At 36.3% G+C, this 25,804-nt stretch overlaps 2 protein-coding genes across 2 annotated transcripts; one reads left to right on the forward strand and one right to left on the reverse strand.

Moving 5' to 3' along the window:
* The first annotated feature begins 962 nt into the window (after positions 1 to 962).
* On the forward strand, positions 963 to 12,850 carry LOC136815594 (transcriptional regulator ATRX homolog). The gene is made up of 2 exons (XM_067072046.1): positions 963 to 1,051; positions 10,630 to 12,850. The coding sequence occupies exon 2, from the start codon at positions 10,648 to 10,650 to the stop codon at positions 12,694 to 12,696; it is 2,049 nt and encodes a 682-aa protein (XP_066928147.1). The 5' UTR covers positions 963 to 1,051; positions 10,630 to 10,647; the 3' UTR covers positions 12,697 to 12,850.
* Positions 12,851 to 21,920: 9,070 nt separating this feature from the next.
* On the reverse strand, positions 21,921 to 23,041 carry LOC136815553 (G-protein coupled receptor 83-like). Its single transcript, XM_067072006.1, has one exon. It carries the CDS (start codon positions 23,028 to 23,030, stop codon positions 21,921 to 21,923), a length of 1,110 nt encoding a protein of 369 aa, XP_066928107.1. The 5' UTR covers positions 23,031 to 23,041.
* Between the last annotated feature and the right edge of the window lie 2,763 nt (positions 23,042 to 25,804).

Below are 25,804 nucleotides of genomic sequence, written 5' to 3' on the forward strand. Positions count from 1 at the left end.
TCAAAATAATTTTCCAGGAGATATCGTGTTAAACACAATTCATTCCCAGCGGTATATGACTTATTTAGGTGGATAATTGTCACTAAGAACAGATTTTTCAGTCTTACTTTCACTGCTATTCAGTTTGATACACTTTATTTTGTTATTCGCGAAAAATGTATATTCCAAGCTGTATTATACAGAAAAACTTATGTATATTGCAATTAAATGATGACACGATTCCGTGTCTCCATACAAAAGGCCTCTGACCCTAAATGTTTTGTCTCGATTATTATGTGCGTTTATCACTTCTTATCTATCAGACATGAGGTGTAGTTAATAATGACTTTCCCTTTTTTGAGCCCTTTTTTATATCAAATTCATCCGGTTGGCGCTAAATGTTATATGTTCGTGTGCTGATGATAATATTTACTATATAAATGGTCGGTTTATGTGCTCGTCTAGCAGACCTAGCAGGGCTGTCTCCACTAGTTTACAACTATTCAAACGATGACTTGTTAAAAATATTGCGCTGTTTTGTAAATAAATATTGATGCGGTGACTTTACTTATTAGCCTAAATAAAAGCATACGATTTCTACTAATACGAACTAGTGTAATGGCAACGAACCGATAGCACAGTTGGGAGAGCAATCGCCCGGCAAGCGAGAGGTCGTGGGTTCAATCTCCACTCGATTCGTTACCTTTGAGAAAACTGGGAAGTACATTAGTGCAGGATCCGTTGATTCATTACATACGATTTCTCTACCGAACATTACTTTAAACGACGATTCATTTGAACCGAATTCGTTCGCGACACGTAGAGAATGGATAAATATTTCCACGAATTACGTTTCAGAAATGGTATAAAAACATAAAATCTTACACAAAGACAATTGCATTACTTTTTTGTCATCTTCTTAATTTGACTACTCTTTTTATGGTCACAAATTTTAAAAATTATCATGCTTATGCTTTAGGTAACACGAGAGAATAGAGACCATCTGCTGGATGAGATTGTGACTTTGTTGATGGCAGGAATCGAGCAATAGTTCAGGATTATCATAATCGAGGTATGTGTTTATTTCATTATCAAAACGTTACGTCATGGTAGCGAGTTCACGTATTTGCACTATATTTTGAGAACGGCGAAATGACTGAAGCGATTTGAGATAACCCGTAGTTTTGACCTGCAAAGCTGAGTTCATCAGAATCTAGACAAATCAAAAGCTAACCGTCTCCCTCGCTGAAAAACGCAAATACATATGCTCGCCAATATGAATGAAATAACAGCACAAAGTATTGACCTGGTAACTCAAATGTTTAAAACTAAACGAACTTCTAGAGTCAGACCTGATAGTCTAGTCGTAATATAAAGTCTAATGTAAAAACTTCTGACGGCTTGAGGCACAGTTCAAGGTTTTTTCTTAAAGTAAGAGTGATATCGTTTGTTTACTCATCAATTTTAATTCACAAGCTTTTTCACATTGGACTGACACGGGTGTGGAGCAAGATTGGTCAGAAAGAGGAAAAGAAAAAACATTTTTGCTTATTATCAGCAAAATATAACAATAGATTATTTACAGTCTTACTCATCTTTCTAGTTCTTGTCTTAATCAGCTTAGAAAAGGTCTAAACTCTGAAACAGAGTGAATTTCTTTACAAATTTTTCTGTTTTTCCTTCTCATAACAGTGTCAAATACTGTACTAATGACAAACTGATCATAAACCTCCCGGAACCTCTCATTTCCCTTTTTTCTTCGTTAGAAACACCTCATTCTGTCTGAGCCGGAGATCAGTAAAGCTCACTAAAAGATCACTCGTACATCCTCATTTCCTCATTATATTTATATCTCGTGTATACAGATTTCTTCCAAAGAACGCTAAATAAAATGTTATATATGGTGACCATTTCTTCTTCATGGGAGGTTCTTAATAAAACTCACGTGACCATTATAAAGCTCTTTCTTCACTTCTCCCTGGCTGTTTTGATCATATTCTAAAAAATTTCTAATTAGTAAGCATCTCAAAAGGCTTGCATAATAAATAGTAGGCAATAACTACTTCAACAACGATCCTAGACTAAAGTCTACTTCTGGCTGAACTTTGCTTTTTGATAATTTCTTATGACGCTGAGTCCAATGAAGTAGACTAGGAGCGTTTGGCAAGGTCACCATTTTGAAAGAGAATGTTTAAAATCCAAATAACAAAAAAACTACTTAGAGTTGAAAGATGTAATCAAAAATGAGAAACAAACATCAATAACAGATTTGCAATGCCCTATTCTCAAATAAAAACATTGCTTCGTACTGTTTTTACCTTCCAAAAACGACAAAAATCTGGCGGACTGTTTTACAGTCCGTTAGCAAAAGCATATTACCATATACTACCGGGCCACTTATCAGCGCCAAAAAGACCATAAAAAAGCTCTAAGTGGACCCCGGGCTACAACGATCCTTGTAAACTTCTTCCGCTCACTTCTTACGCTTCACAAATAATTGGTACAAAATTTCATTATTTACTACAGCCTCAATCAAATTGACCACGATTGAGTTACTTTTCCCTACCTTTCCCTCCGATAAGGTAGGATTAAAATATTCAAAATTGTTCTTGTACCCTGATAGATTCAAAGAATAATGAGATTTATGGGGCGCTTGCATGTATGTGCATTATCACAATAGAAAGATTGCGAGTATCTTTGCTTTCATTATTCACAACCAATCCCTGCCGTGCTTCCAACGGATCGCCAACAAAGCCTCACTATGATATTCTTGTACCGCACGCGGATGCTAAGATCAAGACACCATTTTTATAAGAATTTAATTTTAATTTAACTTTGGCTGACCTTCTGTTATCAGGGTTCTTATCATTTTCCTTGGAATGTCACTAGTATGTCTACTTACCGAGATGCTTAAATGCCAAATGTTCTTATCCTGAGCCTCAGATTTTTATATTTGTTCTTAAAGGCGTTGTCTAAATATGAGTCTCGTCGACTTTCTGTTATTGTTCTTATAAAAAAGAAAGCGTGTATATTGGGACCACGTTCTTTGATGATTTCTAACCCACAGTTCGAGCCTCTTATCAACTCAACCGACAAGTGGATTAGTTTTTTTAGAGTTAGCAAATGAAAAGACTACTATAATCAAGTATAATCAAATTTTCTGATAAACTGTCGTCTTTATATGTGAATTGGTATGTAATGAGAATGCTGTGTCTACCATACTTACTTTGTCTACGTGATTCCTTTGATTGATTGTTAGTTTTGTCAGTGTTTTTTTTTTGAACCAGGTTGGTGTGAGACCATTTTCATTCACTTTCAATTAATAGAGGGGGTGACTGGAGAAGTATTCCACAAGATGATTTTATGATTCTTTATGTATATTATCTTGGCGGATGAGTTTTTGAAATTGATGGAAAAATTAAGGTTATTTAAATCTTTCTACGTTAGAGTTCTAACGGAGGCTTGGGAAAGAGCAATTTTTAATAGCAGTTTGAACTACATTTGAAGATTGTCGTTCAAACTATCAGATAACAAGATGGGTTTACTTTGAGGAGAGCTTTGACTGACTTGGTCAGAGGCGTCAGTGTTGCAAACAAAGGGTTCGCTTCTTCCAATGTTCCGTTCAGTTCATAGATAGCAGAGCCGGCTGGTCGTGGACCCCGTGAGATCAACAGACTGCCAAAAAATCCTAGATTACTGGGTCATCCACGTTAAATATTGACTCTATCGATGATAGCTAGAGACAATCTTACAAGGAAACGGGAAGCGATATAGTAAAAGGAATCTTGAGATTGTTTTATCTGATAAAACAATCTCAAGATATCTCATCATACATTCTTCAAATACTTGAATTTTTGGCCACGTTTCGTTACTGATTTCGATCCGTTATCTTAAAATTCCATTTATTGTATGTTATAGCCTTCAAATGACTACAAATTCCAGTAAAAATTGTTGTCATATCTTGTTCGTGACGTTTTAACCATTGATATTTAAAAATGTGACCTGACCAAATCATCTGGAAGCAAATAGTTTTGTTATGAAGATTTTTTTTCGATCCAATTACCAAATATGGAAACTTTGAATTAAAGCTATGAGATTTTTTTCGGTCAAAAAGATTATCAACAAAAATATATAGAAGTATTGCCTCGAGGTATTTACAATATTGACTTTCCTGCACTTTTTTTTATAAGAACAATTTTATAAGGACCAAATCGCCAAAAAAAGAACAATTTAAGAACAATGCTGAGCCTGAAATTGAGTAATTTCAAGAAACTTAGGAGTCAAAGTAGTAAAAATTGGGCATAACGCCAAAAGTGCCTCAATTTCACCCTATAAATAAGAACATGATAAGAACAATTTGAGGCTCAAATTATCAAACAAAATAAGAACAGCCGAGTCTCAACAAAATTTTTCTGGTTCTTATAAAAAGGTAAGCTTGTTACTTACCCTTTTGATGTTCAACGTAGATACGTTTAAGAAGATTACTACCAAAACCTGATAGTGTAAAAGATCTATATTTAAAAAAGCGATTAAAATTGTTTCGATTTATAGACAAAGGTCATAACAAGTGAGGTTTATCCTTTCTATAACGAGTAATGTTAGATTCCGTTTCATTTAATGGAAATCCGGATATAGTCAGGGTTAAACGATATTCGTCTTAATCGCCATATTTAAGTGGTGGTTTATTTTTCAAAGGCTGGTTTGCTTTCAGTGTGTCTTTTGATAAAGAGTTGTTATTTGGAATGGTTTATGTAATTGGTCATAGATTCATGGCTGGTTATGGGGTTCCTGAGGATTCACAGGAGAAAAAATAGATTATTTAGCCATCATAATCATCTACTGGTCCTAGTCTCAGCCCTATTATATGAGGGAGGGGCGTACGGTATTGGCACTTTTCTACCGGTGTTTAGAGAAAAAGGGACAGTATTTTGGTATCAAAATTGTCATTCGAAATAAGGATTTTTACTGTCGGTGTTGACGGGAATTCAAGAAAAATACGTCGGCTTTTCGGGGTTTGCGACTTCCCGAACACCCACCCTGCTAACTTGAGCTATTTGAGTTTGTAAGAGTTCATTAAAATGTTCAGCATCTTTTTTTCATCCAACATAGCCAATGTAAAATCTTCAAAAAAAAAGAAGAAAAAAACGTGTTGAATGAAGTTTGTTCGCCATTAAACATTTCATCCATCATTTACGGTAAGATCAAAGACTCTTAACATTGGAAAGCTAACGTTTTCAGTTTTTCATCCAACATATTTGTCCAATGTTTGACCGGTTTGCCTCGGCCCCAAGCCTTCTTAACGTGCTTAGCAGGCCGCGAAGAGTTGTGTTCTATTGTTCTAATAAGCGTTTTCAGTCCAAGGGTTAGTCCAAGAATGCCCCATGGTGATTGATATTAATATCACCTTTCTTTCTCGAAAGGCGAGATTAGTATTTTAGAGGGAATTTCATTTTTTGAGGCCACTTGAAAAAACAAAATCCCTTGATCCTTTTGTGGTGAGTTTATTTGGACGTGTTGAGAGATCGATAGGTTGGTTTCATTAATCCATTTCAAACAAAAGAGATACTGTTCTGTTTGCTGTCACCAAACTTCATGGAACAGAATAAAATTTCACATTCCTTGACTTTGAATTGGTATCTGACCTTTTAGAATATTATTCAAGGTGATTATTTGGTTGTGTGATAGTTTGACGAACAATGAGAGGAGGTCAAAGTGTCCCGTTAGAAATAATTTGGAGTAATTTAATAGGGGTTGTGAGCGAGATGAAGTTATATGAGAATATACATGTTCGAGTTCTGGAGGGTTGCGAGTTATAGAGAAGCTCGGGAGGGTATACTCTTTTTTAAACTCAATTTGCTGATTTTACTCATAATCTTGAAAGATACCTTAAAAGTTTCTTTTGCTTGACCACAAAATTCTAATCAATTTTCCTCCTGATTAAAAGGTACTACGTCATTTTCAATGTAAGATTTCTCGTCAATTATCAATACAAGGAAGTTACTTCAAAATAAAAAGTGCTTTTAAGTGCAAATATCTGTCTAGGTGATATAATTTGGACGAATTCTCGAAATATCATCAGAAGTTTTGGGATTCAGAATGCTAGATGATTAATTTTAAGACAGACAGAGTATACGCAGCACGGAATGAAAGACAGTTATCACATTTTATCATATAACGTCTGTATCACTGTGTAACACTGTGTAACAAATGACTCCAGTCTTCAGATAATTCAATATTGGTGATTGGATTGGTTGATTGAATAATGCTCGATTTGTAAGATGGTTTGATTAGTTAGTCAAAACATCTGTTCATATCTTTGTCAAAGAGTCGGTTGGCCAAGTTTTCCCCAAATTTCGACAAAATTCGAAGAGGTCAAATTTTTGATTTCTGAAAAAGGGCTCGGCAGTGAATGTGTTAAATCAACTGTTGGGAACAACGAGTGGTTTGGTGGGTTGACCAAATTTTCCCATGTCATATTCTATACTCACTACATGTGGTGCTTCCTAGTCAATAAATGTTTTTTTCTTATTTAACTTCAGGGGTAGTTCACAGGCTCCAAACGTAACTTTAATGTATTGTGTTGAAATATTAAGCATCTGGAGCAATTGATAAGTGTGTAATAATTATTTCATCAGGGCCGCCCCACTTTTTTGCTGAGAAAAAAAAAACCAACCAACCACGGTGGCGCCTCCTTAGACACTTACTATTTGGCCCCTCCACTTTCAAAATTGATTCGCCGGCCCTATTCATTCATTTATTAATAATTCTTTCAGTGTGTTTTGGATTGAGAGTGTTGGTAACATTTCCTTGACCAATTCTGATAAAAATCCGGACTCCTATTTAACCCGGAAGCATTGGTTAAGCCCCTCTCTTACTTTCCACTAATAATGCATAAGCGTCGCGTCATTTTTTATTGAATTTTTGGTCACCCCGGACGACTAAGATCAATGAATAGCCTTCGTCCACGATTCTAATTATTAGCTTTAGATTAATTACGATTTGATTATTGGAGGGATTAATCTTTTTTAAATGGATTATTATTAAGGTGATAATAGTGATATCCTAGAGTCGTGTTTGCGTACCATGGCGGGTTGGTTAAGTCATCGCGCTGTCAAGCCTCTACGTCATTCATTCGACAAGCCCTTGTTCCGCGTGGATCCAATGATTAAAGCATTAAATGTATGTGAATGTGAAAGAGGTGTTAATTTTTGAGCAAAGACTTCCTTAAATGGTTACAGCCATTGAAGCATGGTTAGTGAGTTTATATATCTGTGTTTTTCCGCGACGGAGACGATAAGCTTCTGATTTGTCTACACCCTGACTGACTGAGGATGGTAAATGGGCTTTTTTACCGTCCGCGATTGTCTGGGTTAGAACTGCGGATTTTTCCAAATCGCTTCAAATCACTCCACCGTCCTCAAAAGTGCAAATACATAAACTGGCTGTTACAGTCTATCTTTTTACCGGCAGATTTGCGGTCAGTAGTCTCATTTGATTATCGTTTCGTTGTGTCGTTCTTGAGAGAAACGGACGAGAATTGAACAGTCAGTTTTACACATTGAAAATTATTCAAAACGAGTACTGTGGTGGGATATAGAGCTTAGGATTATATTTGCGAATCGATTAAATGAACAGTTTTTTCTCCACTCCGTTTTAATATTTGATTTGTTGAAATCACATGGCAAACAAAACATTGACTTTCAATTAATCCATTCATCTCCCTTCTCCCATCAAGTATCGAATTTTTTTTGTACTGTCAGCCTTCATTTTTGATAAGATGACGTCAATTTGAGTAATGACGTTTTTTGACGAGAGAGATTCTCTGGTTACAAGTCACTGTTTAAAATATCTGCCAAATGATGATCATTTTTAATGTACTTTATTATCAAATCTTGTTACATTTGACAAATGATGATTTTACTTGATGGACTTGATGGACTTACTGGAACTTTATCATAAAATCCAGTTACTGGTTAATTAAGATATAGGTTTATCTTGGTATTAAACCTTATTGGATCTTTTTGTTTTGGTTTATTGATAAGATTGACGGTCAGTGAGTTGTAGGATACGTCATCATCTCCCATCGCTTCGACCGTAAAATTTTTTTGAAACCTTCGGATGTTCTTAGCTTTTTGAGTGTTAAGCCTAAAAATGTTCTTAGCATGTTTATTTTCACCATTTTGTTAGTGTTTTTGACCATTTTCCTAAGAAAATAGGTGTTTGAGGGTGTCTGCAAATGTTCTTAACTTGTTCTTGATATTTTGGTCACCTGTGTTCTTATATAGTTTGTTCCTATAAAAAAACGTGTAATAAGTCTTAAAGCTTGGAACTCCTCGTAGTGTGATAATTTCTTGAATTTGAAAGGGTATGGGAAGAAGTGAGCGTGAAAATTGTGCTCGTTCAATGTGTGATTCGAAATAAGTCACTCCAGTGTCATGATTTTTCACTTTCTCCGACTTTCATAAACGAAATAGTTTCCAAATATTGTCGACTTTTTGAGAGGCCATAATGGTGGAGAATCTTGTAAGACCAATGCTAGCCGAGTTTCAATTCAGTCAATATTTAAAAAAAAGATTACACCGTTCTTCTATGGCAAGGTTGATAATGCTTGTCATTTCAAAGCCAGACAATGTTACAAAAACTCTATTGGGCTTCCAAGACAAAGTCGATAATGCTTGGCATTTCAAAGCCAGTTCTTGCTAGGTAGCAAGTACAAGTAGCTTGAAATGTTGTTTTGTTTCGTTTGCAATTTTTTATTGAAGATGATGATTAGAGTGGTTGACCATAATTAGGTTTGCACAAATCACAATTTCCTTTCGCAATCAACATGCTAATTCGCTTCTCATGTCTTATTGTTATCTCTCAAAACTCTTTCTCTCGTAAGAAAATATACCACGTGAAATATTGAAAGCTTGCTCTTAGTATGGAAGTCAGTACCAAGATCAAACAGGTTGTACTTCTTCTGAATCTGAAGCAGTTGACCTTTGATAGGATCAGGAATTCCACCTTATTCAGATTCTCAAAAAGTATATACCCCGAAACTTCAATGAAAATCCATTAAAGGTTTATAAAAAGAACATGACCCATTCATCATAATGCTTATAAAAGAACGTTGTGCGTGAGTATATTAAATGAGATTTCGGTATTGTCCGACCATTTTTTGTTAAACCTCTCAAGACGATTTTGTGGAACAATAGTGTGTTTTTCCTTCTTTTTCTCATGTCTCATTTTTGATTCATTCCGATAGAGTTCTCTACCATACTGAAATTATCTTCTCAGTCGTTTACTGGTCGTTGTTGAGGTTCTGTCTTTAAATGTAAGTAAAGGGCAGTAAAGAGTGAGATGCCGAGAGATGAAGTACACTCATATTTTTATAAGCATACGGGAAAATAGGGTTCAGGCTCAATATGCTTAGCAAATTCTCATTTTGAGCGTTATAATTTATGCTTATTTATATGTTTAGACTTCGATTTGTTGATTTTCTTTGGCTTCATGAAATTTAGAACTTTCAAGTCAGAACATTGAATCGGCTCAATGAATGCAAGTTCTTTTGGTAATTTGGCGCCGTAGTCGAGAATCTTTGGTCTTAGAAAGCTCAAACAGCTTTAAAAGGTCAGCGATTTAGAAAAACTTTATCATTTTAGCTTGGAGGTATGCTTAGCATTATGCCTATTTTTTACCGCATTTGAGCCTAAGTATGCTTATAAACTTTATGCTTATAAAAGAAAAAGAGTGTATTCTACTAGGCTGTACGCATTCCCTCTAATAAGTTTTGATACAGGGACTTTGATACAGAACCGTTAAAATGTAGCTCTGTTTATGTGTAATTTTTTGGCAGAAATCCATCTGTAAGTAAGTCCACATCACACCCACTTCTCACAGACCCGGTGTGAACCTCTCTAACTGGAAAAATTAGCCAAAACTTCGTCCCTAGTAGAAAATTATACTCCAATTTTTGTCTCCGCTGAAAATGATCGAATAAACAAGTTCTCATGGAAAAATATTCTACTTTTTTTCCGTACCCGCTGAATTTTTTGACTTGAAAACAATGAAGTTCAAATCTCCAGCCTTAGAAAACGGTAAATCGATCCCCATCGAGTTTCAGTCCGTTATTATTACCCCTGCTGGCGAAAAAATTCACCGAGTCTTCTGTGAGAAGGGGGTGTCACACCCCTCTCTCATGGACTGATAATGGAGAATATATTAGCCACATCATCATGTAGGCTACATCATCGTCATCAAAATTTAATATTGCGTTGAAAAGGGTATCTAATCTGTATTTGCCCAGGATATTTTGTATTTACGTATAAAAAAAGAGAGGAAAGGAATTTTTGACATTTGTTTTTGTGGCACACTGTTTATTTTTGATTTTACTTTATCAACATTAAACGAAATTGTATCAAAATAATTGTATCAGATTTTTATAATCTTTTGATATAAACTATGTTTCCATTGTTCAGTAGTTGTAGAGAGTTGTGCATATCTTTTGAGGGCATAAGTATGATGTAAGAATGCGAGATTATATTTTAGGCAGAGATGTAATGGGTGTTTGATGAAAATTTTAGGCTGTATGCTGTTCAAACTACAAAAGATAGGGCCAAAAATTTTTATGTGTTTTGAAAATTCAAATATTCCTTTTTTTATTTCTAGGGAACATAATAGTGAAAAATGCGGCAGTTAGACTTAAGTTCAGTCACTCATAATGACACAGAGAAAATCATCCCTACAAATGAACCTTTAAAGAAGCCGCCACTTCCACAGATTGATCTCAAATGTAACATCGAAAAAGACGTTATTCCCCAGTCTAATGAGAACGGTGGAATCGAGGCTAATGTAGTTGTTAACGAGAACGGAGAATTAACATCAGCTCGGTCGTCACGATCGAGTAGTTTGAATTCTAATGATAACAAAATGTCAAGTGTAAACCGACCTTTAAACGGAGGAGGGCCCGCTTATGAGAGAAGATTATTGAAAAAGAAACTGACAGTGCCTGAGATTTCGTTTGATGATTTTTCGGTAGATGACTACCATGTCGATGATGAAACGAGAAATCGAATTCTCGATTACAAAAGTGATGCCGAAAAATACTCGGTGGGAGTCGTTAGACATCGGAAATATAGTTTTAACGACAAATTAAGACATTTGGTTGATGTGGCCACACATCATAATCATCACAAAGATCAACCGACAATGACAACAACAGCACCGAGTAATAAGGAAAAAGCAGCCGCAGCCGTTAAGAAACTCATCAAATCACCGAGTTTGTTAAGAAAAAGTCCATCATTCAGTAAAACGACCGACTCTTGTGTGTCATCTTCGACCGAGAACGAACAACGAGAAAAGCGGAAGAAACGAAAAATATCGCTCGGTAAACGAACTCGTAAATCGTCGAAAGGACCGATCGAAAAACCGAAAGAACCGGATGACGAGAAAGAAATTTCAAGCAAACCAGAACGAACCACAAAATTTCGGCGCCGTAAATTAGTCAAATCACAAAGTGAATCATCACTCGCCATGTATAATGTCAGTAAATCCAAAATGATTTTACTTTATTCCGGTGATTCACCTGCGAAACGTAACAACAGTACATCACATTCCAATCGAAACAGAGTTGATATCTTACGAAAAGAAAGTATGGATAGTCGAAGCTCTTCGGAATACGAAGAATGCAGTAGCGCGCTATCTGATTTCGAAACTGTTCATAACAGCGGTACGAAATCGCGTAAAGTACGATCGAATTTCGCGAAACGTGTTTGGAAATCAATCAATAGTTTATTATTCGATGAACAATCCTCACCTCCACAAACCAAACATTTAAACACGCCTCCCTCGATTAGAAGACGCCATTCGACTAAATCGTATAAAAAATCACGTTCCATGCCGACTGGTTTGAATCGGATCAAATCGTTTAGTGGTCGTAAAACGTCCCTTTTACGCGGTGACGATACGATTAGAGACGATTTCACATTAATGAAAAAGAAGAACTCCCTTGATATGTCAATGAAATTTTTAGGCGTGCCGAGTCGATCATGTTCTAAGGAACACGTGGACATTAAGAATAGCAAACGCAGTAAAAGCATGGATTTTTTAAATGATCATTCACTGCTGCGTAGTAAATCCAGTGACATGTTATTTGAGAAACGAAAGAAAGCTCACTCCACTATAACGTCTCGCGAACATCGTAAAAACGTTTGTAAGCAGGGTCTACACTATAAAATCATCGTTTCACATGCGCCTATTGCTGATTATCAAAATATCGAAGAGGCGCTAGAGTTACCAGAACTAACAAACACTGACGAACATGAAATGCCATCCACACCAATATTACAATCGAAAATGAAGACGGGTCAAGAGAGACGCAAAGATTACGTTAAAGTTCGTTTACAAGACATGAAGGCCACGTGTCAACGTGAACTTGAGACTTTTTTGGTGGGAAAAGAATATCACGCAGAGAATGTGAACCAATGGTGTCGCACGCTCAGCGAATCTATCCAATCACGTATCGTGCAAATCACGGAAGACAATTATAAGATCGTGGCTCAGGTATTTATCGGTGCTTTGTTTGATGATGGCATCCACGCGGCGGTGCAATGCACGACGAGCAATAACAATGATAATTTTTTCACGGTGACTTTCAAAGGCAAAGATATGTTTGTCGTAGCTTCGGTGATGACTTTCGAAATTTCGCCGCTTGACACAGGAAATAGTTCTTTGTAGAAATTTTATGAGTTCTGATTTTTTGTATCCTATTGATGGGGCGTTATAAAAGGTAAACCTAAAAAAAAATGTCAAAAATTTTGGTACGATCACAACTCGTCAATTTTGAATTTGCTAATTCTTGCAGGCAAAATATTTTTTATCAAAGTCTGATTCCTACCCGGGGGGGGGGTACTTAGGCAAAATGGGTGCCGGGTATGTGCGAGCCATAAGGGTACCTTTTCTCATTCCTCAAAAGTCTCTCAAAGGGGTACAAATTCAAAAGTTAGTCTCTGAAAGGGTCCCAAAATCACGAAAATCAAAAATTTCTCTTTCAAAGGGTCACGATTTCCAAAAACTTTGACCAAAATTTGGTGAAAATCAAACCAAAATTTAGAAAAAATGGACCAAAATTTAGGAAAAAGTCTCTCAAAGGGCCCAAATCACCAAAGTCTCTCAAAGGGTCCCAAAATCACCAAAATTTTGTCTCTCAAAGGGTCGATTTTCGATTTTCGGCTCGGACATACCCGTCACCTTGCAAACCTAGTACCCCCCCCCCCGGGATTCCTACAGAAATAACCTAGACTATTTCTGTCTGTTTCTTCAGAGATTTTAAAGTTCGTTCGGCTTTTTTTCCTCGATGGCTGTGGCTTTTATAATTTGAAGTCTTTCTATCATTTTAATTTTTTAGTATAATTTTGTTGAAATGTACAGTATCTTAATTTTTCAAAATATCGAAATCAAATTGTTAAATAAAAAATTTCTGACTGTTTTGCATTGGCTGAAATGAACCCTACCGTCGTCAATATAATAAGGGTATTCGGCTGAAATGGGTGATATTCAGATTGTTTGACCTAACTTTTGCCCTGTAAACTTCTTCTACGCCATATACTAGAAATAAAACTCAATTATTTTTACTACAATTATGGCCATAATATTTGGCACAAAAGGAATTTCCCTGCAAAATCTTAAAAACCGCGAGTTGTTTTTAAGTGCCTTAACTAAATGTTGGAAAGTAGAGTTTTAACACATCCCCTTCTCACAGACCCTCTAGGGCCCCTTCCCACTGGAAAAATTGGAAAATTTATCGACCCCGGTGGACAATTATACTCCGATTGGATCAGGTCCGGTTATCGTGGTCGCTGGTTGGATTCTTTAACAGTGAACAGAACTGTTAAAGAATCCGCCCCCAGCGTATTTTACTGACCAAAAACTGTTTAAGAATCCGCCCCCCTTCAGTTAAAGAATCCACCCCTACTGTTTAAGAATCCACCCCTCTTCAGTTTAACAATCTGCCCCTCTTCAGTTTAACAATCCACCCCTACTGTTTAAGAATTTTCCCCTTTTCAGTTTAAGAATCCGCCCCCCTTCAGTTTAACAATCCGCCCCCCTTCAGTTTAACAATCTGCCCCTCTTCAGTTTAACAATCCACCCCTACTGTTTAAGAATCCACCCCTTTTCAGTTTAAGAATCCACCCCTCTTCAGTTAAAGAATCCACCCCTTTTCAGTTTAAGAATCCGCCCCCTTCAGTTTAAGAATCCACCCCCCTTCAGTTTAACATTCCGCCCCTTTTCAGTTTAAGAATCCACCCCTCTTCAGTTTAAGAATCCACCCCTCTTCAGTTTAACAATCCACCCCTTTTCAGTTCAACAATCCGCCCTTCTTCAGTTAAAGAATCCACCCCTACTGTTTAAAAATCCGCCCCTTTTCAGTTTAAGAATATGCCCCTCTTCAGTTTAACAATCTGCCCCTCTTCAGTTAAAACCGAGTTTATGTATCGGACGATATCGAGGGTGACGGTAAGTGAAATCGATACAAAACAAAGTCGATAGTTGATGTACAGCTCTATATCGCCTTTGCTCACCTAAACAGACAACGGTATCTTGGTGTTTTTACCGTCGTCGAGCAAAGTTGACGGCGATTTCGGCCCCATGTCAGCTTTGCTTTATACCGTCCTGCTCGATTTATGTCGAATACATAAACTCGCTAAGGAATCCACCCCTACTGTTTAACAATCCGCCCCTCTTTAGTTTAACAATCCGCCTCTACTGTTTAAGAATCCGCCCTTCTTCAGTTAAAGAATCCACTCCTTTTCAGTTTAACAATTCACCCCTCTGTTTAAGAGCCTACCCCAAAGCCATCTAAGGTTCTACTGGAAGACACATAGGGGAAACTTAAGTTTAAAAGATTAGATACCAGTTTCCTTTTTTTTAACCCTTTCCCGACGCACGGGCCATTGGGGGCCAATTTTGGAACTAAATTTCAAATTGCCATACCTTGCAAAAACTAAGGACTTGGTTCAGCTAAATCTTAAACAAAATAAGATGGCTTTTGGAGCAGTTCCCACAAAAACGATTTATTTTCTAAAGTTTTGTATTTGAGTAGGCTAGCATCATATGTAAAAGATGGCTAAAGTAGATTTTATTATTTTATTTTGAAAAAATCTCAAGGCTTAGAACTGGAACTTTTGTCCATAAGAATCACTATTTATGAGCATATAAACTAACGTTCTAAACTATAAGTCAAATCATTTCCTGTTTTGATTGGACAAATGTGTTTTTGGTCATGAAACTGAATTTCAAGAAAGTCTCTGAGTTTCGGTTTGGATCATTGGGTCACTTGCAGTGTTTTCATAAGAAAGTAGTAAAAAAAAACAGTTTTTCGATTCAGATTAGTTTGATATGCTTGACATTTTACTTATGTTGAATTGTGAAATGTTTGATAATGACTAAACCCAATTTTTGAACTATAATTTATAAGAAACGCTAATGTATCACCTGTTTACAAAAAAGGAAACAAAAATATAGCTGAAAACTACCGTCCGATTAGCCTGACATCCATTGTGTGTCGAATGATGGAAAAGATTCTTAAAACACATATTATGTCACATCTAGAGCAAGAGAAACTGCTTTCTAACAAGCAACATGGTTTTATCAATCGCCGATCAACAGTAACACAACTGCTAAACTATCTAGATGTGTGTACCGAAGACATTGCTAACGGTAAAGCTGTTGACGCAGTATACTTTGACTTTGCAAAGGCATTCGACTCAGTTCCCCACCAAAGGCTCTTAATCAAATTAGAAGCCTACGGAATAAGAAATAAGTTGCTTGAATGGATCAGATACTTCCTGAAGGATCGATTTCAGATAGTTAAAGTGAATGGAGCTGAATCCGAAAAACAATTAGTTCTTAGTGGAGTACCCCAAGGTAGTGTCCTATAGGGCCTACCCTTTTTGTTCTATACATCAACGATTTACCGGATTCAATTAAATCACAACTCTTTCTATTTGCTGACGACACTAACTTGTCAATAAAGTAGAATCAATTGAAGATGCACTTATAATCCAGGAGGACATCGATCGACTACAGCAATGGTCAGATACGTGGCTTTTAAAATTTCATCCCGACAAATGTCATGTACTAACGTTAGGTAAGCCGAATATAATTAAACATGTACATCAATACACACTCGGAGGAAATTTACTGAAACATGTACAATTCGAAAAGGATCTCGGAGTTATCTTTGACCAAAATCTCTCATTCGACCAACATATATCAAACCAAGTAAAAAAGGCAAACTCAATGACTGGTCTAATTAGAAGAACCTTCACGTATCTCACTCCTGAATTATTCCGTAAACTTTACATAACATTTGTCAGGCCCCACCTATATGCACAAGTCATTTGGTCACCAAAACTAAAAAAACACAAAAAGCTTATAGAAGGTGTTCAGCGGCGCGCTACAAAAACGGTTGAAACATGTGGACGACTATGTTATGAAAGCAGACTACAAAGAATTGGAATCCCAAGTCTAAAATATAGGCGTGCGGTAAGTGATATGGTTGAGATCTTTAAACATTTAAATCACTATGAAAAATCGTGTGTTCCTAAGAAATTTAACCAACGAATAAGACCAATGAGAACACATAATTCTGAACTGGTAAGAATTTTCGGGAACGATGGTGTCCGTGGACCCCAGAGCAACTCCCTTTACTATCGGGGTATTCAACAGTGGAATAGCCTACCTGAAAAAGTAGTTAAATCATCTACAATACAAGAGTTTAAAGTAAACCTCGGTCTAGCTTGGAAAGAGAAAATGTTTGAGTATGATTGAAATTGTCACTATTGTTGCATATCTGTTTGAAGTTATCCTTTGTTAACGACATTGGCGCTCAGAGGTTTAACTCGATCGCTCATTATTACTATGACATTGAACAATTTTGACCATAAATTGAGTCACAGTGAAAGGGTTATATGTGTTTCTTATGTAAGGCAGTAAATTTGAAATAAGGTTGCTTTAAGATCCCAAAATACCGATAATAGTCAGAAAATACCGAAATACAGACATAAAAAGGTGTCAATTATCGATACCGAGCGGTGGTTTGAATACCGAGCACCGATCGACTTTTTCCTTTAATCCCGAAATACCAATCAATAAAGGCCTCATACCGATGTACCGATCAACTAGTCCGATCAACCCCCTCCACTATTGTAATGAAGACTAGAGTCATCAACTCTTAAATTGTCGCATTTTAAACACTGATATCCCCTAAACTAGAAATTAATAAGAGGTTGGTTAATACACGCTTTTTTTATAAGAATGGTGTTTTTTCATTCCATCATGGATATTCTTAACTTTTTGGCGAAAATCATCCAAAAATATTCTTACGGTATTCTTAGGTTAAGCAGAGGAATGTAAAGAGATGGAAAAACAGCTTTTCTGATTACTCAAAGTTCAACGATCACTTCTATTAAAAATTCTATTGTAAAAACGTTGATTAGGTCATTAAATAAAAGTCCAGAAAAGACGGCTCGCCATACAAATCGGACGGTTTCTACATGATTTGACGATTACTTGTTCAATTTTTAAGAATAAGGAGCAATATTTTTACCAATGTATAGCAAAAGAAATTCTTAACGCAATGATATTAAATTGGTTCTTGTAAAACTGTCAGAAGTCGAGTAAAATCAAGATGAAGTTATAATGTTCTCGAGCTCTAGCTTTCCATATTATGGTGCGGTCATGATGCGGTTATATCAGTAGAATCGCTAGGAAATTCTGAGCAAGAAGATATAGGTACCTTTTCGTATAGGAGAGGTGTACCCAACATATAAGCCCTAAAAGTTTGCGCATAATCAGGCTTGAAACAAAAGAATTTTGTCACAACACGCTAATTATGCAGATTTTTTATAGTGACAACAAAAGAAACCTATTTACTCGACATAAGCTCCCTTAAGGGCAAGAGACCTGGTATATGACGAGCCGTTTTTCCATTGTTTTCAAGAAGCTGTTTTTCCATCTCTTTACATTCCTCTGGGTTAAGATCGAAATTGGCAATCTACAGGTTAAAATGCATTAAAAATGGCATTCTTAGGTTCAGTTGCTAAATTCCACGATGGTGATATTCTTACCATATTGTTACTTTTTTGGCCATTTTCATCATGGACATTCTTATAAAGTGTATTCTTATAAAAAAGCGTGTAGCTCGTTGCTAATAACTTTTTCTTTTAGGCCTTCAAAGGCAGTTTGTTTTAGGCAGAGCGGGATAAGCGGTAGATGTTAGCTTTAAAAAAGTCAGACCCAAATTCAAATCCAAATCTCAGGCTGGATATGCCTCAATGAAATAAATCAATGCGAGAATACATTGATGTGAAATAAATCAATGCGGGAGTAATGGGCACAAATTCGCATTTTTAAATTCCGCAAAACTGAAAACTTTTTGTGACCTTTCGCATTTTCTTTTCAAACTTTTGTGATTTTCCAAAACGAAGACTAAGAAGTTTTCTTTTGCCAACATAAAGGCCCGTATTTGGCTATATTTACCTTCAAATTACTGGGATTGGATTTTTAAGGTTTTATTCATTCACATTAATTAATTCCGTGATAAACTAATATCATAACAGATCATGAAAATTCTGCGCACACCACGCTCTGCCCTAAAAGGATGTGGCGATTATGATGATCTGAAGAGGTTGGATATAACCCTTTTATGTATTTATCCGCTCCGAAGGATGGATATCAAATGAGTTTAGGCTAAAAGATAGCACTAAAAGATTCACTTCGCTCCGAAGTCGTTTAGAAATTCACTCAGGCCGAGTCTTTTTTTCTTTGAAAAATAGCACGCAAATTTGTAAACATTTACTGAAGAAAATCTGCAGATCCTCTTACGCAACTCAGTCATTCGCATTGATTTATTCTGCATTAGCCTATAAAAAAGTATGCGTATTTTTTCTCCAAAATCCCTAGTTTTAGGGGATCAAGTGACCAGCCAAGGCCAGGGCTAAACGTATCAAGATTCAAAAGTAGCATATCTAGCGCTCGCTGGAATTGAAGTTGGCAATTTATATCTAAATCGAAGGATCTTTTTATCAGATCTTTCCGTAATTTGGAGGATTGCGTGAATAATACGGATGCGTTATACGTTGTGTGGATACATGAATTTTGAATTTATCTTTCCATGTGATGCATTGGAGAAATTTCGTTCGATAAATATCTTGAATTGAAGAATTTTGCCCGATTTCCCCGATTTAGCGTAAAAGTTTTGAAAAATCCGTCCGTAAATTGTTGAAAAGATTACATGAATGCCTGCTGCACAAACCATTAAAACTTTTCAGCTTCTGAAGTAAGCCTTCCACAGAACGGATTAGATCCTATCTCGGAATAGTGGGCTACTTTTCAACCCTTTCGGAATGGGAGCTTAGAGGTCTGCGTAAATGGCCTTTTTTGCTGTCGTGAATGCGTTAAATGGATTTTTTTTGTGCGTCAGTTAGCCAGAGTTGAATTGAACGTGTGCGTGAATGCGTGAAACAAAGTGTTTGTGTGACCATGAAAGCAGACATTTTTGCGCGTGAATTTGTGAATTTAAACCTTACACGTTACAGACTCATTTTCACTGAAATAAAATTTGCGACCTATGAATAAGTTTAAAAAAAAAGAAACATTGAAACATTGATTTCGAATAATTTCGCCAAAACTTCAACGCTTAAAGAGACAACATTTTGGTCTATTTTTAAAACGACGAGACCCTTAGAGAAATTCATTTGTCTTTGTCGGTCTTTGTGACCTTATAAAGAGGCTTTGGTTAGGTTGAAACGCCGACCATTATCCAACAATAATTTTTGTTAAATTACCCGCAAAACTCTAGCCAAATGTGCCATGCTCACGAATTTAATGTGGTGACAGGGCAAGAAAGAGTAATTCATACATTTCATTGCCATCAACTTAGGCAAAAAACAAAGATTTCAAGTTGAAAAATAATTGTCAGGATGGTTTTATCCTCACCTCCAAAAGCCGTGTTGGATATATCCGACATTGGCACTTCTTGGGTTAACAGACGGGCGACTGCTTTAAAGTAAGCAAAATAATCTGATTGAAGGAAAGTCTTTGTCCTGTCATGTAGTTACTAGACTATCCGCACGGATTTGTAAATTTTTTTGCTGATGAATCAAATGAGCTGCTATCAGATTAATAAGGGGGGGAGATTGTTAAACTAAAGAGGAGCGGATTGTTAAACTGAAAAGGGGTGGATTGTTAAACTGAAAAGGGGTGGATTCTTAAACAGTAGGGGTGGATTGTTAAACTGAAGAGGGGCGGATTGTTAAACTGAAGAGGGGCAGATTGTTAAACTGAAGAGGGGTGGATTCTTAAACAGTAGGGGTGGATTCTTTAACTGAAGGGGGGCGGATTCTTAAACAGTTTTTGGTCAGTAAAATACGCTGGGGGCGGATTCTTTAACAGTTCTATTCACTGTTAAAGAATCCAACCAGCGACCACGATAACCAGACCTGATCCCTCCGATTTTTGTCTCGATTTTTGCAAAATATTATGCTATTTTTCCCATCCCTCCTGAATTTTCTGGCTTGAAAACAATAGAATTTAAATCTCTAGTCATAAAAAAATATGCGAATATCAATCTCCATCAAGTTTAAGTCCGTTATTTTTATCTCCACTGGCTGAAAAAATCCTACCGGGTCTGTGAGAAGGGGCTGTTTTATCATGAAACTTAAAACTGAGAATCCGAAAGTTTGTTAATGTTTTGACTAGACTGAGAATATAGCCTGGAAGCCATTATACCCCCTCTCAAATCGAAATATCCGATTAAATAAAGTAGAAAGCCTGAAAATGTCATAATCGCCCGAACTTTAAATTCTGCAAAACGCTAAAATACCCAGAATGCCATCTGAAACCATGATTGTAGCTATGAAGCTGTAGCTTGAAGCTTTTGAATTTTAGCAAGAAAGCAATAATAATATTTCAACGTAAGAACACCTTTGTCTCACAGCCCCGGTTAAACTTTCTCCCACAGCGGGGATAAAATTTTCCATCGTAATCCCAATGGGGATAGAGATTCTATTGTTCCAAGCTTAAAATATCCAATGGGGATGGTTTTGAAGTGCAATTTTTTACAATGAAATTTGAATGGGGATGAAATCAAAGTCAATTTCCCAGTGAAGTTGAAATTTTAAGGTATTTTATAGTACCGGGGACGAGATTTTGTCCAAATTTTTCAGTGGGGCCTATGATACAGGGGTGTGTATTGAACAGTGTGTATGCAAGGACATTTTTTTTAGACATTCAAAATTATCTTACTTCGTTTAAAAGATAATTGAGCTAAAAGATTCTGGCATTTTTTTCAGCATCCTAGTAGGTTTTTTCCAAAAATCTGAAACGTTCAATATGGTGAATTTCTTGAGTGATGATAAAATAAATGTGATGCTTTTGACCACCGCACTCTCTCGTCTACCATTTCGACCTATGTGGAGTATGTTTTATAAGCTCTTTAAGATTTAGACGATTCGCATGTTTTTGTTTCTTTCAAAAACGTTATACAGCGTTTTAAACCTTAATTGTGGTTAATATTTGCAAAATCTCAGAAGAAGGGTACTTGATCCGAAAACTACTGTGTGTGTGGACAAAAATTAGGGTCTCAAAATTGGACACTTATAAATAAATTTGGACAAAAAATCGACCTTTACAGTGCTCAGATTTTGCCCGAAAAACCTTTACAGCCCACTTTGAGAAATATGAAAATACAAAAACGACCCTTTGGTAGGAAGATTACCTTGATTGCCCCCCCCCCCCAGGCTAGCGACTAAGGGACTGTGACTAAAACATAGGTACAATGGAGTGAGGTGGGTGACGTGACGTGTTTGTACGTTTAGAAACAAAGGATCATCTTTTTTTTCAAACAAATACAGCCTTAAGTTTACAAACTGAAGAATTAGAATTCGACATGGCGGTGATTAAGAATTATCATAGCTCGATGAAGAAGTCGTTCGAAAAACATTCAGTTCTTGATAAGAAGAAGTTTGTTGATCCATCCTCATTCGTTGGAGTGTGTCCATTGGATTTCCTTCATCTCCCATCACCGGCCGGTTGAAAATGGAAACTTTCCTGAGATAGGACTCTCTTTTCGCTTTGTTATCAACAGGCGGTAAACAACAGGGAAATAAAATTTCAATCGTTGCTTTTCTTATATTTCCTAACCTCCAGTAATAGATGAATGAGTTGACGAATGAACTGGATAAACGGATGGAATAAGTCCAAGGAAACATATATGTCCTAAATACACTAGAAGCGTAATCGGTTGTCGCGAAAAAATAATACAATCCACTCGGTAGGAAAGATATTACAAAGAATAGTACTATTAGTAGACTCATAATGATGGTTCGCTCCTTACTCCCAGCACCTTGTGATCGCATTGAAGCCACGCTGACACAACTAACACGTCTTTGGATCTTGCTTACGGTAAGGTAGATATGCGTGTATGCCACTACAAAGAATATGACAGCTAAGCAAACTAAAATGAAATATCCAAGCGTGTAGACTACCCATAAATGGAAAATGTTGCATAATATTGAACCTAATATGAGGAAAATCCAAGACGTCCACATGTAGTAAAAGAGTCTGGGGCGAGCCACGTGCTCACGATAAATGAAAGGGAAAACAATACCACAGTATGTATCAATGGTGATGAAAATTAAGTTCGAAAATACAGGAGCTGATAACATGAAACTTGTCATGTCGTTCAATTTCGTTAACCAACATACACTTTGTGACATGGAGTGTAATATCATTTGTGTACCGTGTAAAGGGAGACTTATCAATGATATGGCTAGATCTAAACTTGCCAAGTTCACCAGTAACAAACTAGAAATGCTCTTGCGGAATTTTGAGTGTTTGTAAACGGTGTATAAGAAAGCAGCGTTGAGCAACAAAGCTGGAATAGCAATCAAATAATCAAAGATAGCAATAACAATGAAATTGGTTTGTGATTTCTCGTTGATGAAGAAGTAAGGTGTTTCACTGTAACATCGAAAATGTCTTGATTCGTTGTTAGTCCAGTTCTTCATATTTTGGATTATTAACTGTAAAAAAAGAGATTTAGCTATCCAATAGAAAAGTTGTTCCCTAAAGAATACAAAACTTCAGCAAAGTTACAAAACTTTTCTCGCTAGGTCGCTTGACACGCACAACGTTGTTTCAACATACATCTAATGACGTTATGATCTGGACGTTCTATGGACGTTGAAGCAACAATTGTGGAACTTGGACAATTTAACCACAAATATCGTCTCTAGAATCCAGGAATCAAATGTGTCGCAATTAGACTATCGATTGTTCCATTCCAGCCATTTTGAAATATAACCAGATGCTAGATCAGCAAAAATAATAGATATTACAAATAAAACATGATTAGAGGTTAAATACCTCAATATCAGTTATCCTAAAAGTTAATGAATGCGTTTTATTTTATATTCCTACGCCATTTACCTTAAAAGTAAATTGAATATATTTAAAATTTTATATCTCTACAATAGTTCGCTTCTATTCGCTTAGCGTCTACCTTCAACTTATCTCACTGTACGCAAAATCATTACCAGCGAAAATTACAAACATATTTGATATTATTTTCCCAAAAGTCTTATCAAAAGAAAAGGTCATAATAGTTGAAAGACGCTAAGCCAAATTTCCATATTGAATATCAAAATTTTCATCCAAATTTTTGCGCTATATATTCTCATTTACTTGTGAACTTTTGCAGCTGTATTTTGGTAAAGTTTTTCTTGAAAAGAAAGAAATCATTGCCTGTAGGTGTACAAACTTTAGACTGAAATAATATTAGCATTCTGAAAATAGGGTATTCGTTACAAATATAAAATTGCTTTAAACTAATAACTGCAAACTATTTTCTATCCCATTGGAATATTTTCCCAGCCAGAAATCTGAATACTGTGTAAGGTGTAAACCATTCATATTAACATTATATTTTATAGCAAAACATATAACTTTATTATTAATTTCGCTTAGCGAAGTATTACGATAGCCTTTCGCGGTGGCGGCGGCGGCGGTGTCCTCGGAAAAAAAATTAGAAAACGAAAGTACTCGATACGGTGGACGAACTTACTAAATTTAACTTACACTTTACACGTTCGTTTAGCCACGGACGATTTTCGCGCGTTTTTATAGTGGTCCGATAATTGTGGAGATAATAAATTACATCAAGCCTTTTTGACGACTGTATTATTAGCTCCACAGTTTGGAGCGTACGGCTCCATAACTTTCTACATTTTTGTAAACATTCATCGTGAGAACTTTTTAATCATTAATGGCTGCTTTTGAAACTTGCTGCTGCTGTATCAATTTTTATCATGTTTTCTGGCCTTTTGTAGAGCATTTAAAGAGGTTTATTATTCGTTTACTACTAAGTATTTTATGTTTGTGTAGTTACTGAATGCACCAATAAATTGATAATGCTCAGTAAGTAGAATAAACAACAACATAAAACCCTGCCTCTTCTTCACTAAAACTACGAACTGCGCAGGTATGATATTTTTTTCCCTTTTTTACCAGATAGTAATGTGTTAATAGTGAAACCAGTTGTGACAAACAGTCAGTTTTAGCAAGTATTCTTTAGAAGTTAATTGAAATTCAGCGATCATTTTCGTAATCGAACTGTCAAACTACTGTGAGATCGGGTAACTTGCGTCATCAGTGGAGGCTAATGCATAGCCCCTCAAATGAAGTTAAATGGTAGAGTAGAGCTTCGAGCAGAGCTGTGCAGTTCTTTTGTTTTGAAATTTTGATGGCTATATGTAAGTTTCCCTCCACTGATGCAAGTTATACCCGACTTCACTGGACTTCACAGTATCCATTGAAATCAAACGATAGCTGTTCGATTACCGAACCTTATTTGGTAAGAGTAATCAAGTATTTTTGATTAGTTTGATTATATAAGTTTGATGACAGTTTTTTTTTTCCTATGAAGTTTGATCGGTGTTCGATGGGTTTGGTAAGTAAGTTTTTCCAGCTTTTCCTCCCCAATGGGATGATAGATATTGCCCTGCTCTTTATGGTTTAGCGTGGGCGTCTGCTAATAAGCCGTCGGAATGTAAAAAAGAATGAGCAACAAGGTAATAAATCAAACTAATCGAGCTTCAATCAAACTTCACCGATCTTGATACACCTTTTGCTAATCTTGATTTTCATTTTGATATATAAAAAACTCCAGTGGTACCGTTGTTTTGTATAAGATTCCCATTTCCGTACTAAGATTCTTGTTGCTTTTCTGGAATCTTTCCCCTATATATTTTTACGGGATAACCAGCAAGAGATTGGGGAGGGTTTGTTTAATGGGATGCATTTTAAATAGTTACCGTCAACTGCTCTAACTTAGGACTATCTGTCAAAGCATGGGACGGCAATTCGGCCACCATTTCACCAAACCTCCAAAGTCATTTGATTTGAGTTAAGGAACGGCGTATTAAAAAATACAGGATTTCTCTTTCGATTTTACAGCAAGTGAAAATACAGACCAGATATGCAACAGTCCCATGTTTCGACCAATCGTCCCAAGTTAGAGCAGTTGACGGTACAAAGGAGTCATTGTTGTGATTTGCTAGAAGGGCCATTAATCGATTACGTATAATATTGATTCTTTTACTGTTTTTAGCACTTACTACACTACTTTCACTTGTGTGTAAACATTTATTTTATGATTTTGTAAGGTTTACGGTCAACCTAGAAATAATTAATTAAATAATTTTAAAGGTCTATTACAGCATCAGAAGAATAATTGTATTACTTTATAAGTGAGGTTTAAGTCAATTTGTATCTGGTGGGAAAA

Source organism: Clytia hemisphaerica, unplaced genomic scaffold (assembly GCF_902728285.1).
Source record: "Clytia hemisphaerica strain Z4C2 unplaced genomic scaffold, Clytia hemisphaerica genome assembly, whole genome shotgun sequence".
Taxonomy (NCBI): Eukaryota; Metazoa; Cnidaria; class Hydrozoa; order Leptothecata; family Clytiidae; genus Clytia; species Clytia hemisphaerica.

Excerpts from the sequence above, each read along its gene's own strand:
- LOC136815553 (XM_067072006.1), bottom strand. The coding sequence starts at position 23,030 with ATGAAGAACTGGACTAACAACGAATCAAGACATTTTCGATGTTACAGT.
- LOC136815594 (XM_067072046.1), top strand. The coding sequence starts at position 10,648 with ATGCGGCAGTTAGACTTAAGTTCAGTCACTCATAATGACACAGAGAAA.